This window comes from Mustelus asterias, chromosome 10 (genome assembly GCF_964213995.1).
Source record: "Mustelus asterias chromosome 10, sMusAst1.hap1.1, whole genome shotgun sequence".
Lineage (NCBI taxonomy): Eukaryota > Metazoa > Chordata > Chondrichthyes > Carcharhiniformes > Triakidae > Mustelus > Mustelus asterias.
The window spans coordinates 94,354,294-94,373,449 of record NC_135810.1 but is presented as its reverse complement, the minus strand read 5'-3'; the positions used below and the strand labels follow the sequence as shown (position 1 = coordinate 94,373,449).

Genomic DNA, 19,156 nt, shown 5'->3' with positions numbered 1-19,156 from the left:
GGGATCAATACATTAGTAAGGGAGGATCTCAGATCAGAAGAACAAAATATGGGATCTGTTTGGGTGCAGCTAAGAAACAGCAAGGGACATCAAACATTGGAGAAGTTGTTTACAGACCATCAAACAGTCGTGGTACTGTTGGGGAATGGTACAAATCAAATTAGATAAGCATGTGGCATTGATAATACAGTAATCTTGGGTGACTTCAATCTGCATGCAGACTGGGCAAACCTAATGAGTACTAATGCTGTGGAGGACAAGTTTCTGGAGTGTAAGGGATGGTTTTCAATAGCAGTATGTTGAGGAACTGACCAGAGAACAAGCTATTTTAGATCTAATATTATGTAATGAGAAATAAATGAGAAATGAATTAATAATCTTGTTGTAAAAGAACGTTTAAGGATGAGTGATCATAATATGTGCTAATTTTGCATTATGTTTGAAAGTGAGATACTTCAATCTGAAGCCAGGGTAATATGTTTGAACAAAAGAAATTATGAAGGTATGAGGGGCAAATTGGGAAAATACATTAAAAGGTGTAACTTCCTGGTTCCTTGGATCTCTAATTCTGGGAGATTTCTTGAATCTTCCTCAGTGAAGACTAACACAAAGTAATTATTTAACTTTTCTATCATTTCTCTGGATGGTATATTAGCCCTTTATCAGAAGAGGATTTGAGCACAGGAGTAACGAAGTCTTGCTTCATTTGCATAGAACCTTGGGAAGGATATTATTGCTATCGAGGGAGTGCAGTGAAGGTTCACCAGACTTGTTCCCAGAATGGTGTATTGTTATATATTTAAAAGGGTTGCAAGTTGCTTTAATAACTGATAACATGATTTGATGATGATGTCATGAGGGTATTGCTGCAGGCTGCTGTTTTACTTTCAGTTTTGTATCTGTGCCGTGCAGAGAAAATCTTTTTCAATAAAACGTATTGTATGTCAATTTGAATCGATGGGGGCGATTCTCCGACCCCGCCACACAAATTTTCTAGCACGGCGTGGTGAGAGAATCTTGCATCCGGGCATGCACAGGATTCGTGCATGCGTTCCTGCCGTGCGCGCATCTCCCAGCGCCAGATTTCAGGCGCCATCTGAGTCGCACTGGAAACCGGCGAGAACACCAGTTAAGTCCTTTACATCTTATTTTAATGTTATTTTAATGTGATTAATGAGCCTGAGACTGAATTCTCCGGGTCCGCTAACATCTTCCACCCCGCCAGGAGTATTTTACTCCAGCAGGGTTCAGATTAGCTCCCCACTTTCAAGGAACTAGTGGCCTGACCCCGCTGGAGTGAAGAGGGGGCAATCGGGGTACCTCAGGGGGTCGGGCAGAATGGGGGTAGTGCCCCCTGGGCATGGGCACCCTGGCAATGCCAGCCTGTGCCCCCTGGCACTGCACATCAGGCACTGAGAAGTGCCAAGGGGTTGGGGGCAATCAATCGGGGTGTGGGGTCCCCCTCTGCATGGGTGTTGCAAGACTTCTTACTCTGCATGGGGATCGTAGGGGGCAGGAGGGAGGCTAGCAATCGGGGCGGGCTCGGGGTGGGGCGGCGGTCAGGACTGCTGGGGGGAGGGGGGGGGTTAATCTGTTTTGGGGGAGCTGGAGATCGGGGCGGGTTGGGGGGGTGCCTGCCAGGTAGAGGCCTACTGGGCGGGGGTGGGGGTTGCGGGGAGGGGGGAGTGGGGGCTTTTGGCACAGCGGGTGGGGGGCAGTGTCGAGGCCAGCTGGGAATGGTTGGGGGGGGGCGCGATCGGGTCGTGTGGGGGTTGGGGGGCAGCACTGCGGGGATCCAGCAATTGAGCTGGCCAGCAAACAGGGAAACTGACAGTTCAAAGCCACTGCGCATGCGCAGAGGCCTGCTGGTTTCAGCCTCCCAGGCAGGAATAGGCTCCACCTCCTGAAATCTAATGATATTCACGCTGGTGGCCTCTGCATTGGACAGAGTGTGAGAGATACTAGTGTGAACTCTCACTGAAAAAAATAGCGTGAATTACTCCAGTTTTCCCACGAGTTGGACACTTAGGACGTTTTTGGGAGAATTCCACCTGTGTGTGCAAACCAAGATGAGGAGAAATTGTTTTGACTCAGATGTTATGAATCTTTGGAATTCTCTACCCTGGAGGACTCTAGAAGCTCAGTCATTCAATATGTTAAAAGCAGAAATTGTCAGATTTCTAAATACAAATGACATAAAAGGATATGCGGATAGTGTGGGAAAAAGGCACTGAAGTGGATGATCAGCCATAATCATATTGAATGGCAGAGCAGACTTGATGGGCTGAATGGCCTACTCCGGCTTCTATATACCTACATTTCTCTTGACATTCTATGCCAGCACCATTGCTGAATCCCCCACTATTTTTGGGGTTACTAGTGACCAGAAACTGAACTGAAGTAGCCATATAAATACTGTAGTTGCAAGAGCAGGTCAGAGGCTGGGAATTTTGTGGAGAATAACTCACCTCCTGACTCCCTAAAGCCTGCTCACCATGTATAAGGCACAAGTTAGGAGTGTGATGGAATACTCTCCACTTGAGTGCAGCTCCAACAACACTCAAGAACCTCAATACTGACCAGGACAAAGCAGCCCACTTAATTGCCACTCCATCCACTATCTTAAACATTCACTTCCTCCACCACTGACGAATGTTGGCAACAGTATGTACCAGCTACAAGATGCAGCTGCTCAGCAAGTCTCCTTTGGCAGCATCTTCCAAACATACGACCTCTACCATCTAGAAGGACAAGAGCAGGAGATACATGGGAACACCACCACCTATAAGTTTGCCTCCAAGCCACATACCATCCTGACTTGGAAATACATCGCTGTTCCTTCACTGTTGTTGAGCTAAAATCCTGGAAATCCCTCCCGAATGGCACTGTGGGTTTACCGACATCACGGATTGCAGTTAAAATGCTGGTTTAGCCAGCAACACCCCAAGTCCAGCAAAAGAATGTAAAAAAAACCTCTTTCTGATACAGGTACTATACAGGGGCGGCACGGTGGCACAGTAGGGTGGCACAGTGGTTAGCACTGCTGCCTCACAGCACCAGGGACCTGGGTTCGATTCCTGACTTGGGTCACTGTCTGCGCGAAGTCTGCACGTTCTGCCCGTGTCTGCGTGGGTTTCTTCTGGGTGTTCCGGTTTCCTCCCAGAGTCCGAAAGACGTGCTGGTTAGGTGCATTGGCCATTTTAAATTTTCCCTCAGTGTACCTGAACAGGTGCCGGAGTGTGGCGACTAGGGAATTTTCACAGTAACTTCATTGCAGTGTCTATGTAAGCCTACTTGTGACAAATAAATAAAATAAATAAAATATATGTGGAATGGCCTCCTTTTCTGCGGTATCTTTCTCTGAATCTATGACTTGATAGAGCAGATACTGGGAAAATGTTCCTCTTGCGGGCTGGACTTGAACTAAGGGACACAGTTTTAAAAATAACAGGTCTCCCTTTTGAGACTTAGATGAGGAGAATTTTTTCTCTCAGAGGGTCATTAGTTTCTGTATGTTTTGTTCAGTGTTAGTGTTTCTGTTAGTCTGTGCAATTTTTTTTCCAGAATGTCATAGAGACTGGGTCATCGAGTTTATTGAAACTTGAGTTGGATAGATTTTGTGGTATAGAAGGGAGTCAGGGTTGTGGGGGGTAAACAGGAAAGTGGAATTGAGACCACAACCAGATCAACCATGATCTTATTGAATGGCAGAGCAGGCTTGAAGGGCTGAATAGCCTACTGCTGCTCCTAAGATCTATGTTCCAATAAACATAAAAATATACAACAATTCACTTTATATTTGTTAAATATTACTTGAAGTGTAAGTTTCTTGAAGTAGTAAAGTAAAATACCTGATCTAACATCTTTAAATATGGATACAACGTGACGTAGGAAGTTGGTTAACTCTTCAGCACTTCGAGAATTGTGGTTCTTTGGAGTAATGTCTTCATGGCACCATAGAGGTCCAAATGCCCTAGACAAAATAACTATTCTGTAATTGAGTCTATTCACATTTAGAACGTTACGATTTGTACTATGTAATCACAAGTGTATTGATAAAAATTATATTTTGAAACTAAGACAATGTAGCTTTTGGCCTTACTGTTCATTTTACAGGATAAGGACAACATGGAAGGATACTTTCAGTATCAAATACTTCTCTGTTAATGTAAAAATTATCATCTAATTTTGCTGGCTTTAGACTGCTGCAATAACAGCTGCCACAAAAAGACAAAACTTGATTGCTGGGCTCCTCTGTTGCTGGACTACCAGCTGATACTGTGTCGAGTGTGGGTGGCACATGCCTACTGGCCTAAGATGGCAATTATGTGTCTTTTATGTACCACAAGACCCGAACTCACATAATAATAAATCTTGCCTCCTTACTCAATCCCATGAAAGCTGATAATAGCCAGATCATTGGCAGGAACTAGATAGGTAGTAGGCTTTAAAGTCTCTCCTGTATCAATTTTATTATTTTCATAATTATAGTTTTGGATCCTCACTTGAACTAATCAGCTGCTTCAAATATACATATTACATGTGTGTCAAAACAAGATCAGTCTCTGGGACTGGGCTAAACACCTAAAGCATATTGGGTAGGGTTTTAAGGATGACGAGTGATTGGCATTCGCCATCCCGAGAGTCAGCGTGTAATGCACAACCGCCGACTCTCGAATTCCCAGTGCCACTTAACACTCACTTGATCATTAATTCGTCAGGACTTCAGTCCGTCCTTGGAAGGAAGTCCCATCCGTGATAGCTATCAGATTGGCCGACAGCTCTCTAACTGGGCCAGCCACAGCACTGCAGTGGCCAGAAGTGCTACTACAGTGCTTTGCCTGGAACCAAGTCCCAGAACGTTGGACAGGTAAGTCCTGGCGAGGGAGAGTAGGGAATGCCCGGGGGGAGGCGAGTGGAATGATTGTGGCTTTGAGGGAGGTAGAGGGTCTTAGAGCTCCAATGTCCTGGAGGGGAGAGTGTCCCAACTGTGAGGTGGCTTCAGTGTGAGCCCCTCCCTGCCCCCTTCCCCCCCAAGATGCGAAGTTTTACACTTTTAAAAGTTTTGGGGAAGGGGTGGCGAGCATAAAATTCTGCCCGTAAAGTTAATGCCAGCTGTGTGCTCAGATTCTATTGGCTTTCCCAAATCAACAAAGGCTAGTTCTAAAACTGTTTTTCCAGATTTTCTAGATAGCGGTATTGAAATGGAAAGTATATCAATACAATTGTGTCTTGCTGCATTATATTTCCTAATTTTCCAGAGGAGCATCCCATTGTTTTAAAGAAGTTCCAAATTTGGTACCAAATTAGAAGCTTTGTGGGATTAAATTTAAACATAGGATTCTCACTCAGGAGAAGCTCATCACAAACATGAGAGGTCAATGTATAATCTTCGCCACCATCAAGTGCTATGAGCAGGAGTCTATTTCATGGTATTTTAAGCTATGATTTTATTGGTATTTTATATTTTATTTCTTTTGGCTTTTGCCCACATGGCCTCATACGTCTGTAATTTAAAGGACAAGTGCACAGCCTGCTCCAACGAATATTCAATACCTTATCAAGACCTACAAAGTTCCTACCCCCTTCAGAGAGTTTCTGCCCCAGATGGTAAATTGGGTTTGGGTTAAAATCAGAGTGGCAAGTGGAAGTCCTGCCCCAATGGAACTTGGCTCTGCAGGAGAGCAGACATCCTTGAAATTGAAAGTACTCTTTCCAAGTCATTGTTGCCCATTAATAAACAAATACCATTCCTTGATGATGACAAAATAGTTTGTTAAGCAATACAAAATACAACTTTCACCACTGCATCCAATTGAAATCTTCTGTTTAAAAACGAATATAACGTTTTTATATGAATATTTTAAGTGAGGTTCTATAAAGCAATTTAATCAAACGGTAGATGGCGCTGTTCACTCATTTATATGGTTCAAGATAACTATAGGGTTTATACATTAATTTATTTTAAATTGGATTGCAGGAGCCTAATACCTATGAATTAGTTCTAGCATTGACGCTGTTAAGTCTTGTTTTTGAAGGCTAATGGAAAACTTACAGACCCAGTTTTATCTACAGATACTGGATTAAACAGCATAAATTTTACAAGCTGATTTATGGGTTGCAATGGTTAAGGTAACTCTCTTAAATTTTTAAATCGCTCCTCTGCTACCATAGCAACCCTGGATGCCAGAGGTGTTCCTAGCGCCAAGCATCGCTGGATCATATTTGGTTGGACGTACTGTACATCTCACATCAATTCTGGTGAAGTCCTAAAAATGGCATTATTCTCTATTATTTTGGTGGAATTGTTATGCAGTGAAAGCTCCTCTGCAAAATATTAAAAGCATTGTGGCTTCTTGTGTCAGAAATACTGTAAAGTATTAATGCACATTCATTGCCTTACTTTGACCATTCTCAGGTTTTATCTCTCTGCGAGGTCAAACACTGCTGCCTCACAGTGCCAGGGACCCGGCTTGGGTTACTGTCTGTGCGGAGTCTGCATGTTCTCCCTGCGTCTGCGTCGGTTTCCTCCAGGTGCTCTGGTTTCCTCCCACAGTCCGAAAGACGTGCTGGTTGGGTGCATTGGTCATGCTAAATTCTCCCTCATGTACTCGAACAGGCACCGAAGTGTGGTGACTAGGGGATTTTCATAGTAACTTCATTGCAGTGTTCATGTAAGCGTATTTGTGACAGTAATAAATAACCTTAAACTTAAAAGATTGCCTGTCCTTTGTTAATCATCTGCAAAGGGTGTTCTTTAATATTGGAAGGATTTGGTCCTTTGATTTCTTTTAATAAGATTGGGCTGAATTTGGAGTTAATGGGGCAGGATTCTCCGATCTTGTCTGTACCCGCCCCACTGCCAGCAAGAATGGAGAATTTAGTGCTCAGCCAAAACTCCAGGCTGGAATTCTCCAAGCTTGTACACCCTGCCACCGCGAACGGAGAATTTGGCACTCAGCCAGAACTCCATTCATAGCAGCAGGACTGGAGAATCCTCGCTATAGGCGAGGTTGGAGAATTCCAGCCCCATTCACTGCAGGAGCACCAGAGAATCCCTGCCGTGGACGAGGTTAAAGGTTTCTGGCAATGAGATTTGCTGATGCGATGTGAAACCACTTCACCTGCTTGTCTTTTTCCATTAGCGGAAATTACATGTATGCTAGTTATTTCAATTTAATGGGATCATTTTCTCAGAACTAGTGCAGCACCTTTTGACTCTACCACACTTTTCTAAATCTTAAATGCTTTTCTTTTTAAAAATACTTTAAATCAGTGCTTTTCCACCGTGAACACAAAATGTCAAAATATAGATCTGTACAGCGAAACCCATGTCTCAAGTTTATTACCTGGTTGCTAAAAACTCAATTAGCTTGTGAGCCTTCTCATCTATTTCAGCTGCTGCTTCAATCTCTTCCATCTCCTGTGAAGTTTGTGGAAGGTTTCCACTACTGCCTCCCAGGCTGATACTGGAAGATGTGGAACTTGAGCTTAATCCTGAATCTGGAACTGGAGAAGACTGATACTCTCTTAAGAAGTCAAAACCACCTAGTGCAAATAGACAAAATTGTCACTGTAGAAATCAATACAAAACACATGCATTTTGCTCTGTGAATCTGAATTCTGTACACATAATCTTTTTATTTCAAGGGTGCAAATCGTCCTCTTAATCCAATGTTTTTTGGAACAAATTATCACACAATATGATAAATTAGATTATGTAAGCATTTGCTATTATTTGGTTTGCCTAATAAGTTATCAGGGAGTGAATTTCATTGAACCAAAGCTATCAATTTAAAATATTTCAAAGCTGTTGTAAAGAAAAAACATCTTTTTTCTGTTTGTGAAAAAAAATCTGTTTGTATTTTAATAATTTTTAATTGCAAGAAATGTGTATCTTACTCAGGCCCCTATCCCAGTAACCCCGTGCATTTACCATGGCTAATCCACCTAACCTACACATCTTGGGACACTAAGGGGCAATTCAGCATGGCCAGTCCACCTAACCTGCACATCTTTGGAGGAAACTGGAGCATCTGGAGGAAACCCACGCAGACACAGGGAAATGTAGAAATTCCAAACAGTCACCCAACAGAACCCAGGTTCCTGGCGCTGTAAAGCAGCAGTGTTAACCACTGTATCACCGTGCTACCCTATTGAACTTGACTTCAGGTTTTTTTAAATCTAGAAATAAGATTCTCGTTCCAGAAAGTATAAACCCAAACGTTCATTAAGATGCAAGTGAAGGAAACCTGTTATTATAACCCAGAGTGGTCTACATTCGACTCCATTGCCACCTCAATGTGACTATACTCTGAAATGGACTAAAAAGCCACTCACATTGTATTAAAACACCACCACCTCAAGAGAAACTAGGGGTAGGCAATAAATGCCAGTCTTGTCAGCAACTCCATTCCACAAGAATTCAAAACATTAATCAGTATGCATTGTACTCATATTGCACCCGTAAAATAGGAGCACTGCTTACCAAATGATACCTCAAGGTTTTGTTTTTCTTCTTACAAAATACCATCTACTGAATCAACCAAATATTATCTTTATTACATGGGATTCTGAAGTTTATAATCAGTGGATAAAGACAAAGGCAGGAATTCTCTGACCTTGCCTGTGGCTGGGATTCTCTGGTCCTGCTGCAGTGAATGGGGTTTTGGCTGAGTGCCAAATTCTCCGTTCTCGCTGGCAGTGGTGAAGAGATTAGAGAATTCCAGACAAACTGTCAAAACCTGCTGATAAATTTAAAGCCCTAAATTTATGTATTTGTCCAGCTGAGTTCTGGGAAATGGGTTTGAGTTTTCAGTTTCCCATGTGACGTGTTTCTTTCTCAGCCGAGTCATCAAAGGGTGCACTCAGTAGATCGGAAGTCCACCCCATAGGATGAATATCAAAACATTGTGGTAGAATTTGGTGTGTGATCCATACATTTTGCAGGTGTAATACGGGAGCAACACCTACCAATTTAACAGTGGGATGGCCTGTGTCAAATCTGCAAAGGCGTTAGTCCCACTGAAATTCAATCCTGGAGAAGGGTGATGGTGAAACAGGTATCAGCAGATTCACAGAATCATAGAAACCCTACAGTGCAGAAAGAGGCCATTTGGCCCATCGAGTCTGCACTGACCACAATCCCACCCAGGCCCTACCCCCATATCCCTACATATTTACCCACCAATCCCTCTAACCTACGCATCTCAGGGCACTAAGGGGCAATTTTAGCATGGCCAATCAACCTAACCCGCACATCTTTGGACTGTGGGAGGAAACCGGAGCACCCGGAGGAAACTCACGCAGACACAAGGAGAATGTGCAAACTCCACACAGACAGTGACCCAAGCCGGGAATCGAACCCAGGTCCCTGGAGCTGTGAAGCAGCAGTGCTAACCCTGTGCTACCGTGCCGCCCAATGTCTGAAATAGTTAGATAAAGCCCAATTTTGGGACAACCACATGCTTCTGCACATGAGCTGCTATGAGTCTGTGCGCAAAAAAAGGTAGAGACAAATTTCTACTCTGTTGCTATGAAGTTAGCCTGGAACACTTTAGCACATATCATACTAACCTACTGACATTGTTGGCAGTGCTTGGGTATAAGTCATTTTTTTCTCTTTGTTGGGAAAGAATGAACAGTGTAAACACAGAAGAGGATTTATATAATCAAAATAACAAAGTTTCAAAAGTACATATTTTGAAGTAAATTTTCATAACTTGTGACATTGAGAAATATGTTACTTGGTCTTCAAAAATGTTTACATAAAATAGGAAAATGTGTTTCAAAACAGGAAAGCTGAAATATTTAAGATTATTTACAAACTATGAGATTTTAATTTATTAACCCTGGGTAACTAAACTGGTGAAATCTCATTTTATTTCGATGTTATCTTTACCTGAATAGAGATATTCTGGCGGGTAAACTGGTTTTACTGTGAGTGTTTTACTTTCACTGACTTCTCTGTTGAGCAGAAGAACTGTAGCCACAGCCTGGAAATTGTCATTGCAAGACAAGGCTATTAAGAGGTGTAAAAGTAATCTTTTGCTGTGTTCAAAAACTTCTGGGCGGTAGTGATCAAGACCTTAAAAAAATAGGTAACAGAAAAATTAGTGCAATCTTATTCTTGTTCTTCAGTTATCACATTGGTAAACAAGGTTTATAACACAGATATACATTTTGTTACAATACATTTATGGACCAGTAATTTTTTGTTTAAAGTTGACAAACTTTGAAATCCCGTTTGCTCACTAGGAGAATAAATCCATAAGATTCATGTGTTTAAACAAACAAAATAAACTTTACTATAAATCAGAAAAGTAAGGTAAATATGAATTAACAGGCAAACACTGATTAATCACACTACATTGCACATTAAATGGCAGATGCAACCATAACATGTTCCACAGATTTCCCAGTAACACATCAAGACCTCAGTGACCACTGTGAGTCACAAAATCTCATTTAAACACTCTCCCTCATAAGGGATTTCAACTCACTTTTTAAGATCTAGAGTGAAATCTTACCAAAAAATGTCAGTGTTGATTCTGACGCGAAAAAAAAGAGAGGAGACTGTTCTTGTCCCGCCCACTATGGGAATTGTAGCGGGCAGAGGGCGGACCATGCAAAGGTCTGTTGATCTCAGGTGGGATTTTCCGGTTTTGGGGTGAGCGTGGCTGGAAAATCCTCCCTCGAGTGTTACCCGCCAATGTCACTGGTGTGTTTTCGGACTGAATCCTATGCCTCATTAGTAATAATTTTTTTGCCAATGAATCATGCCATACTTGCAGCGTGTTCCATCTAATTCGCCTGCTCCGCAACAATTTAACTGTTGCAAGCACTCAAGAACTCCATAAAAACAGCTCCCCTGCACTTGTTCCACAGCGACTGCAGGGGATCGCAGCCAAGAAGCCCACACTGTGCTTTTCAGAGGGGTCCCTCACCAGGATGCTGGATGGAGTGGAGACAGTGGCATGACACACTCTACCCCCACTCCAGGAGATGGCCTTCCAGCAGGGTCACCGCCCCTGGCTGGAGAGTGCGAGTGCATTCCAGAGGAAGATGAAACAGCAGTATTGGAAGAAGATGAATGAACTTCCTTGTTCAGCCAGGGTAAGTGAACCAAGCCCATTCTCTCTATGGACACTCTCGGACACCAAAAAACTGAAAGGAACCTAACCTGAAAAAATGAATCTTTTGCACCTTTCATAAATTCATATACATAATTCTCACAATTTCAAATGCAAAAAATAAAATGGCCTTACCCAGAAAGAGTGCATGAATTAGCAGAGGCAGATGTAGAGCCCAGTCTTCTCTAACGCTATGGTCAACCACCATCTCCGTCATGAAGATGACAGCAATGTTGCACCTATTCCCATAGAATTGCAAAATGTGAGTACTGAACCACGGTAAGTTCAGCGAAGCAATAGTTTAGCTTATAAATTTATTTCCTTGGAATGCAGTTACTGATGACATCGTGCAGAACGTTGGCAAGTACTGGTGTAAAACATGATGACAAGACATTCTAACTGTTAGATAGGAAAGTAATTTTTAATGGACTATAAGGCTAACAGTGTACAGCCTGACTGCCAATGGATCAAATTACATGTTTCAGGCAGGAAGCTGGGTGCATAGTGTTCAATTATACCTTTTAGCTTTCCGTAACAAGCAAAATACTACAGCTCCTGGAAATCCGAAATAACAAAATAAATTGCTGGAAATACCCAACTGGTCAGGAAGCAAGGGCACAAACCTTAAAAGTTGGGCCGGATCTCTGTTAAAGAGATGGGGAGCTCAAGTCAGAAAATTTCCCAACTTGGCATTTTTGCTTTGAGGAGGTGGGGACAAGATCAGGTTGGACCTGTCAACCTTGGAAAAAGGTCAGATGTGGCTACTCAGGTAGACGAATGGTGAGGCAGGCAGGTTAGAAGATCCATGTCAGTTCTCTGAAACTTTGACCCAGTTGTATTAAAGACTGTTGGGCTGAATGTATTATCTCCAAATTTGCAGATGATACAAAGTTGGGTGGGAGGGTGAGGGCGAGGATGCAGAGATGCTTCAGCGTGATTTGGATAGGCTAAGTGTGTGGGCATCTGCATGGCAGATGCAGTATAATGTGGATATATGTGAGGTTATCCACTTTGGTAGCAATAATAGGAAGTCAGATTATTACTTGAATGGGTGTAAATTGAGAGAGGTAGATACTCAACGAGACCTTGGAGTCCTCACACATCAATCGCAGAAAGTAAACGCGCAGGTACAGCAGACAGTAAAGAAGACAAATGGTATGTTGGCCTTTATAGCGAGAGGATTTGATTATAGAGATAAGAATGTTTTGCTGCAATTGTATAGGGTGTTAGTGAGGCCACACCTGGAGTATTGTGCGCAGTTTTGGTGCCCTTATCTGAGGAAGGATGTCCTTGCTACAGAGGGAGTACAGCAAAGGTTTACCAGGCTGATTTCTGGGATGGCAGGTCTGTCATATGAGGAGAGACTAAGTCGGTTAGGATTATATTCACTGGAGTTTAGAAGGGTGAGAGGGGATCTCAGAAACTTATAAAATTCTAATAGGGTTAGACAGGGTAGATTCAGAAAGAATGTTCCCAATGGTGGGGGAGTCCAGAACTAGCGATCATAGTTTGAGGATAAGGGGTAAACCTTTGAGAATTGAGACGAGGAGAAATTTCTTCACCCAGAGGGTGGTGAATGCGTGAAATTCATTACCACAGAATATAGTGAGACCAAAACGTTGTCTGATTTCAAGAAGAAATTAGATATAGCAAAGGGATATGGGAGGAAGAGGGGGGGATCAGGGTATTGAAATCGATGATCAGTCATGATCAAAATGAATGGTGGAGCAGGCTCAAAGGGCTGAATGGCCTACTTCTGCTTCTAGTTTCTATGTTCCTATGTACTTAGTTTTAGAAAATTAAGCTGGGCAGGTGGAAAGAGTGGCTGTGGGAGAGCATTTTGGTGGTAGTGATCATAATTCAGCTAGTTTTAACATAATTATGGCTAAGGACAAAGCTGGACTAAGGGTTAAAGTTCTAAACTGAGGTAGGGCCTATTTTACTAAGCTGAGGAGTGATTTAACAAAAGTGGACCGGAAATAGCAACTTGATGGTAATTCAGTGTTAAAGCAGAGGGAAGCAGCAGGAGGCATTCAAACTGGAGATTCAAGGGATTCCATGTATGTCTCCATAAATAAAAAGGATGGAAGTGCCAAAGCTGGGTCCTCCTGGATGTCAAGGAGCATACAGGGTAAAGTAAGGCAAAAAAGGAAAGCTTATGTCAGACACTGAGAACTCAATACTACAGGAAGCTGAGAGGAGTCGAGAATGTTCAGGGGTGAAATCAAAAATAAAATTAAGAAGGGAAAGATAGGCATGAAAGAATATCGACAAATACAATCAAGGAGAACCTAAAGATGGCTTATCAATACATTTAAAGAACAAGGATAACTGAAGAAAGAGGAGGGCCCATAAAAGACCAAAAAGGTAACCTTTCTGCGGAGGTGGAAGATGTGGGCCCGGTTTTTAATGAACACTTTAAGCTGAACTTTCTGATTTTTTCTTTGAAGTGTTGTGTTGGACAGGAAAAGCAGAGGGTAGCCTCCAGGCTGCCTTTCCCACCGTATTTTCAAACTCTTAGAAAAGAAAATGCAAGGGACAGGTCCCACGACATCATGCAGCCAACAACTGAGGTTTTTTAAAGATCGCGGCGCTGTTTATAAAGGGTGCCCTGATTTTAAAAAAATAAATAAAAACACAAACACCACATGGAACCCCCTCCCTCCCCCAGGGATTCTAACCAGGTTATTGCCGGGCATGATCCTCTTTCCCTTGGGGGCTGTAGTTACCTGTGTGCCCCCAACGGGTTCTGTTCCCAGTTGTCAAAACCTGTTGTTAACCCCACAGATGTGACATCACACCAGTGGGGGGGGGTTGAAGGTTGTGGGTGGGGGGAGGGGAGGAGTTCCCTACTTGGGGGGATGATACAGCGGGGAGGCCCGCTTAAGTGTATATTAATATATTTAAATGGGGTTCCTGTCAGTACATTGGCGGGAGGTGGGGACAATTGAGCGGGGTAATTCCACAGCGTGAAAATTGTTTTGAGATTTCTCCTTGATTCTCCTCTGCCTACTGAAAACAGTGACAGAAAATTCCCTCCTTTGTATATATCTTCACAAAAGGGGAGGGGAGGGGGGCGTTGCAGACATTGTAGTTAAGGGAAAGTATGAAATATTGGATAAGGTGAACATAGGGAGAGAGGAAGTATTAAAGGGATTAACATCCTTGAAAGTGGATAAATCACCAGGACCAGATGAAATGTATTCCTGGCTGTTAAAAGAAGCCAGGGAGGATGATCTGACCATAATTTTCCAGTCCTCGCTGGATGTAGGTGTGGTGCTGAACAATTGGAGGACTGCTAACGTTGTACCTTTCTTTAGAAATGGAACGAGGGATAGATATAATAATTGCAGGTCAGTCTAACCTCAGTAGTAGGCAAATTATTGGAATCAATTTTGAAAGACTTCTAGCCCAGTGGAACTCTCCTGGAAACAGGAGCAGTCACTGAGTGGTGGGGGAGAGGGGGTGTTGAAATGGGTGCTGGCAATTATTGTGTGGGGAGGGTTGAGGTTGGGGGAAATGCTAGTGATGATTGTTTGGGGGTGAGGGGGCAGGGAGAGCCTCTGATACCTCGGTGGTGGTGGGAGGCAGTGGTGGGGTGAGTTTATTTTTATTTATGATCGGGGGGGCCCTTTAAAGATGGCGGCCCGATCTCTGTGGAGCCTGTTGTCACCTCCAAGGATCCCCACCCACCAGAGTGATAGTGTAAACCACACCCACTCATTTTTTTCTTCAAACAGGCTCAAAATCTGGAGAGAAAACTGGTCTGTGCAACTCGAGAGTTCCAGTCAGTTTTCTCTCTGAGCCTGACACTTTGCCAAATTCTGGTAAGATCACCCCCATTGTTTCAGATATTTTAAGAAATCAGGGATGGGATTGTTGAAAAGAAACAAACCATCCCAGGCTGAGTGAGAGATTAAAAATTAAATTTTGCAAAACACAACCCAATCCAACATGTGTCAACGGCTTTTCCAGATTCAAGAAACCGGCAGCTAAAATGGAGATGGGAGCAGCTGGCTGCAGATGGCAAATGCTTTTTATAGCAATTCTTGTGAGCCACGCGAATTTAATGTCAAGATCTGATGATTTTTTTCCTAAGCACTCACTGTCGCTAGTGTTCTAACCCACAATCTGATGACATCCTCCCCCTTCACCGATTCCACAACCTTCCCATCTCTTGCTTCAACTCACAATCATTCCCATCAGCTTGGCAGTCTGACCATTATCTGGGTGGAAGCTTGGAAACCGTATAACAAAATGGTGGTGAGTGCTGCTGCGAAATTCATCAGGACCTTCATGTCTCTGGGATTTTTAGGTTCACCCCCACAACTACACATCCTTGTTCTTTTCCCTTAAATATGAGAGCCATAATCATTCGAGTTCATTAAGATTAATGAAGATCGTAAAGTGTTGATGAAGTTGTCACAGAGCCAAATCAGTATCTTAGTCAATCATAGTATATAACCAGACTGTCATCAGTCTACTTGAGGTAAGTTTTTAAAAGTGTTACTTTATGTGGTAAAGCGAGTTATTGTCTGTACAGATCAAAACCGCTTTTCCTTGTTGTACTGGGTACAAAACATCTATATTTTTGACAGATAATTCAAATACGTTGACAAATATCTTCGAAAGTACAGATAGCATTTTGATACAATCTTCTGACCTGTGAAGTGGTCCACGAGGTGTGATGGTTTCTGGGAGATAATCCACAAGGGGAGCCCAGCATCCTCCATTAACAGGCATTGGAAGGGGCTGTGGTGTATTAGCTTCTACAGTTTTCATCAACCAACTAGCATAAGGGGGCAATGGATCACCTGAAGATTATAGATGTAACAATATTGAAATTATTGCTGATGCAATATTAAAAATATTCTGTGCTTGATGATAACAGCTATCTTATCACTTTAAAAACATAATTGTCCAATCGCATGTCCGAAGACCGACATCAACTTTAGGTATTCTTGTGAATTTATAAGGTCTGCCTTGCTTGCTGACAATGCATATCGAAAAATCTCTGGTGAGCTTGCCACAATTTGTCATCCATTAAAATTGCAGGTAGGGTTCTGCACTGACTGTGTGTGAGTTCCTGCCAGCATAAATGTGTACACATTTTAAACACTGCTTTTGAAAAAAGGACAAAATTATGAAGAAACATTAAGAAATATGATTATTTGGTCTTCCATGTAGCAGTAAGGTTGAGGATTGGGCGCGTTTTAGAATTCAGCAAATGAGGACAAAAACTGATGAAGAAAGAGAAAAGAGAATATGAGATGAAACTGGTGAGAAACATAAACACAGATGTGAAAGTTTCTATGTCACGAGACTATGTGCCTTTATTGAGAACATGATTTTTCGACTTTCAACTGACTGAAACTTTTGTCATTTGAACTGAGACAGAACAAATTGTTTTAAAATGCAAGGCCACATTCCAAGGTGAAGATGAGAACTAGACAAATCACCCTGTCAGGAGAGTCTGAAGAGAGAGACATTCCTATGATCTGGACACCCATCAAAACTTGTAACTGTCCAAGGAAGAGACATTAAAAATGCAAAGTACTGGGCATTGAAACAATAACTGCCACAGACAGATATGCCCAAAACCTCTTGGAAATATAGAATGATGAAATATTTCAAGGCAAGGCTGCCCAGGCTATTGAGAGAGAATGCAAATGACACAAGTGGTGCAAAGTAAGTCTTCAGCAGAGGAAACAGGCTGAAAGCTGCTTTATCTTCCTTTTGGAATACTGGCCAAAATTTTCCGGCTGTTCATGCCAGCGTGACCATCCGGTCTCACGAATGATACACCTCTGCCATAGGTTTCCCATCGCTGAGGGGCGTAATCAATGGGAAACTCCACTGACAGTGGTGGGATGAGAAGATCCTGCTGCCAGCCAATGGCGGGCCAGCGCGAAACACGCAACTGGTTGTGCAGAAAATTCTGCCCAGTATGTCATCCAGCTTAAAAAGCAAATTACACCAGTGAACCAAGATCTCATAATAATTGCAACATCTACATCTGACCGCATCCAAGAAATCAGCTAACATAAATTGGTCACAATGTTTAAAATGTACACCTCGAAGTACACGTAACCATAAATTCTTATTGGACTCTAACGCCCCTTATTTCTTTTATCTGTGCGTGTGGGCCTGAATAACTGCATTATTATTCTTGGTTAATAAACTTCCTCTTTCTTTGACGCAAAAAGCCTTGCTTGGCTCCTTACTGCTCACAGCTTAAATGGTTAAATATGTTCTCATTTGCAAAAGGTTCTCGTGAAAATAAACTTAAACTTTTATTGTGACCAACTAAGGAGATTGAATAGAAGGGAGCCAGCTCATCCCTTCTCACCTGGTCAAAACAATATAAAAAGGAAAAGATTAACAGAAAGAGAATGTGGGTCCATTACAGGCAGAGACAGAAGAATTTATAATGAGGAATAGAAAATGGTAGAGAAACCAAACAAACCCTTTGTGCCTTTGTGGTGAAAGATACAGACATTATCCCAAAACTACTGGATAACCAAGTGACAAGTGAACTTGAGGAACTGGAAGAGATCAGTATTAGTAAAAAGATAGTACTGGAGAAAGTAATAGAATTGAATGATGATAAATTCCCTGGAACTTATCTACATACAGAATATTGAAAGAGGTGGTTGCAGAGATATTGGTAGTCATGTTGCAAAATTCTAGAATCTGTAACTGAACAATTCTACCATTATTTTCCAGTTATCACATCCTTTACAATAGATTCTAGAATTTTCCCCCCTACTGATGTCAGGTTGAGTTCCTGGTTTCTGCTCTGCTTCCTTCCTTAAATAGTGGGGTTACATTTACCACCTTCCAATTTATTCTTTGACGGAGTCACATGTGTTGTGGATAAAGGGGCATTGGTGGATGTACTGTACTTCGATTTCCAAAAGGCATGTGATAAGGCGTCACATGAAAGGTTATTGCATAAAATAAAAACTCATGGTGTGGGAGGTAAGATATTGGTATCAACTGAAGATTGGCTAGCCAGCAGGAAACAGAGTTGGCATAAATGGGTCTTTTTCTGTTTAGCAGGGTGTGACAAATGGTGTGCTACAGGGATCAGTGCTGGGGCTTCAACATTTTACAATTTATAGAAATGACTTGGATGAAGGGACTGAAGGTATGCTTGATAAATTTGCTGACGACACATAGGTAGCTACAGAAGTAAATTGTGAAGAGGACGTAAATAGTGGATAGCGATGAGGACCATCAGAGGATACAGCAGGAAGATCGGTTGGAGAGATAGCAGATGGAGTTTAATCCGGGCAAATGTGAGTTAATGCATTTTGGAAGGTCTAATACAAATGGGAAATATACAGTAAATGGCAGAACCCTTAAGAGTATTGATAGGCAGAGGGATCTGGGTGTACAGGTACACAGGTCACTGAAAGTGGCAACGCAGGTGGAGAAGATAGTCAAGAAGGCATATGGCATGCTTGCCTTCATCGGCTGGGGCATTGAGTTTAAAAATTGGCAAGTCATGTTGCAGCTTTATAGAATCTTAGTTAGGCTGTACTTGGAATACACTGTTCAATTCTGGTCGCCACACTACCAGAAGGATGTGGAAGCTTTGGAATGGGTACAGAAAAGATTTACCAGGACGTTGCCTCCTATGGAGGGCATTAGCTAAGAGGAGAGGTTGGAGAAACTTGGTTTGTTTTCATTGGACAATGGAGGTTGAGGGGTGATCTGATAGAAGTCTACAAAATTATGAGGGACATGGACAGATGGATAGTCAGAGGTTTTTTCCCAGGGTGGAAGAGTCAATTACTAAGGGGCATAGGTTTATGGTGTGAAGGGCAAGATTTAAAGGAGATGTACGATGCAAGTTTTTTTTACACAGAGGGTGGTGGGTGCCTGGAACTCTATGCCCCGTCCTATAAAGGCAAGCATGCCATATGCCTTATTCACTACCTTCTCCACCTGTGACGTCACCTTCAAGGATCTGTGGACTTGCACACCCAGGTCCCTCTGCGTATCTACGCCCTTTATGG

General features: G+C 42.5%; 1 protein-coding gene across 2 annotated transcripts in view; it reads right to left on the bottom strand.

Moving 5' to 3' along the window:
- The window catches only part of LOC144499778 (protein furry homolog), a 302,728-nt gene that overhangs the window by 74,082 nt on the left and 209,490 nt on the right, over positions 1-19,156 (bottom strand). For both annotated transcript variants that reach the window (XM_078222227.1, XM_078222228.1), the window contains exons 37-41: positions 15,796-15,946; positions 11,268-11,371; positions 9,902-10,087; positions 7,350-7,548; positions 3,852-3,973 (exon numbers count right to left, since the gene is read on the bottom strand). In XM_078222227.1, coding sequence (XP_078078353.1) covers positions 3,852-3,973; positions 7,350-7,548; positions 9,902-10,087; positions 11,268-11,371; positions 15,796-15,946 — 762 coding nt within the window. The remainder of the gene's footprint in view (positions 1-3,851; positions 3,974-7,349; positions 7,549-9,901; positions 10,088-11,267; positions 11,372-15,795; positions 15,947-19,156) is intronic.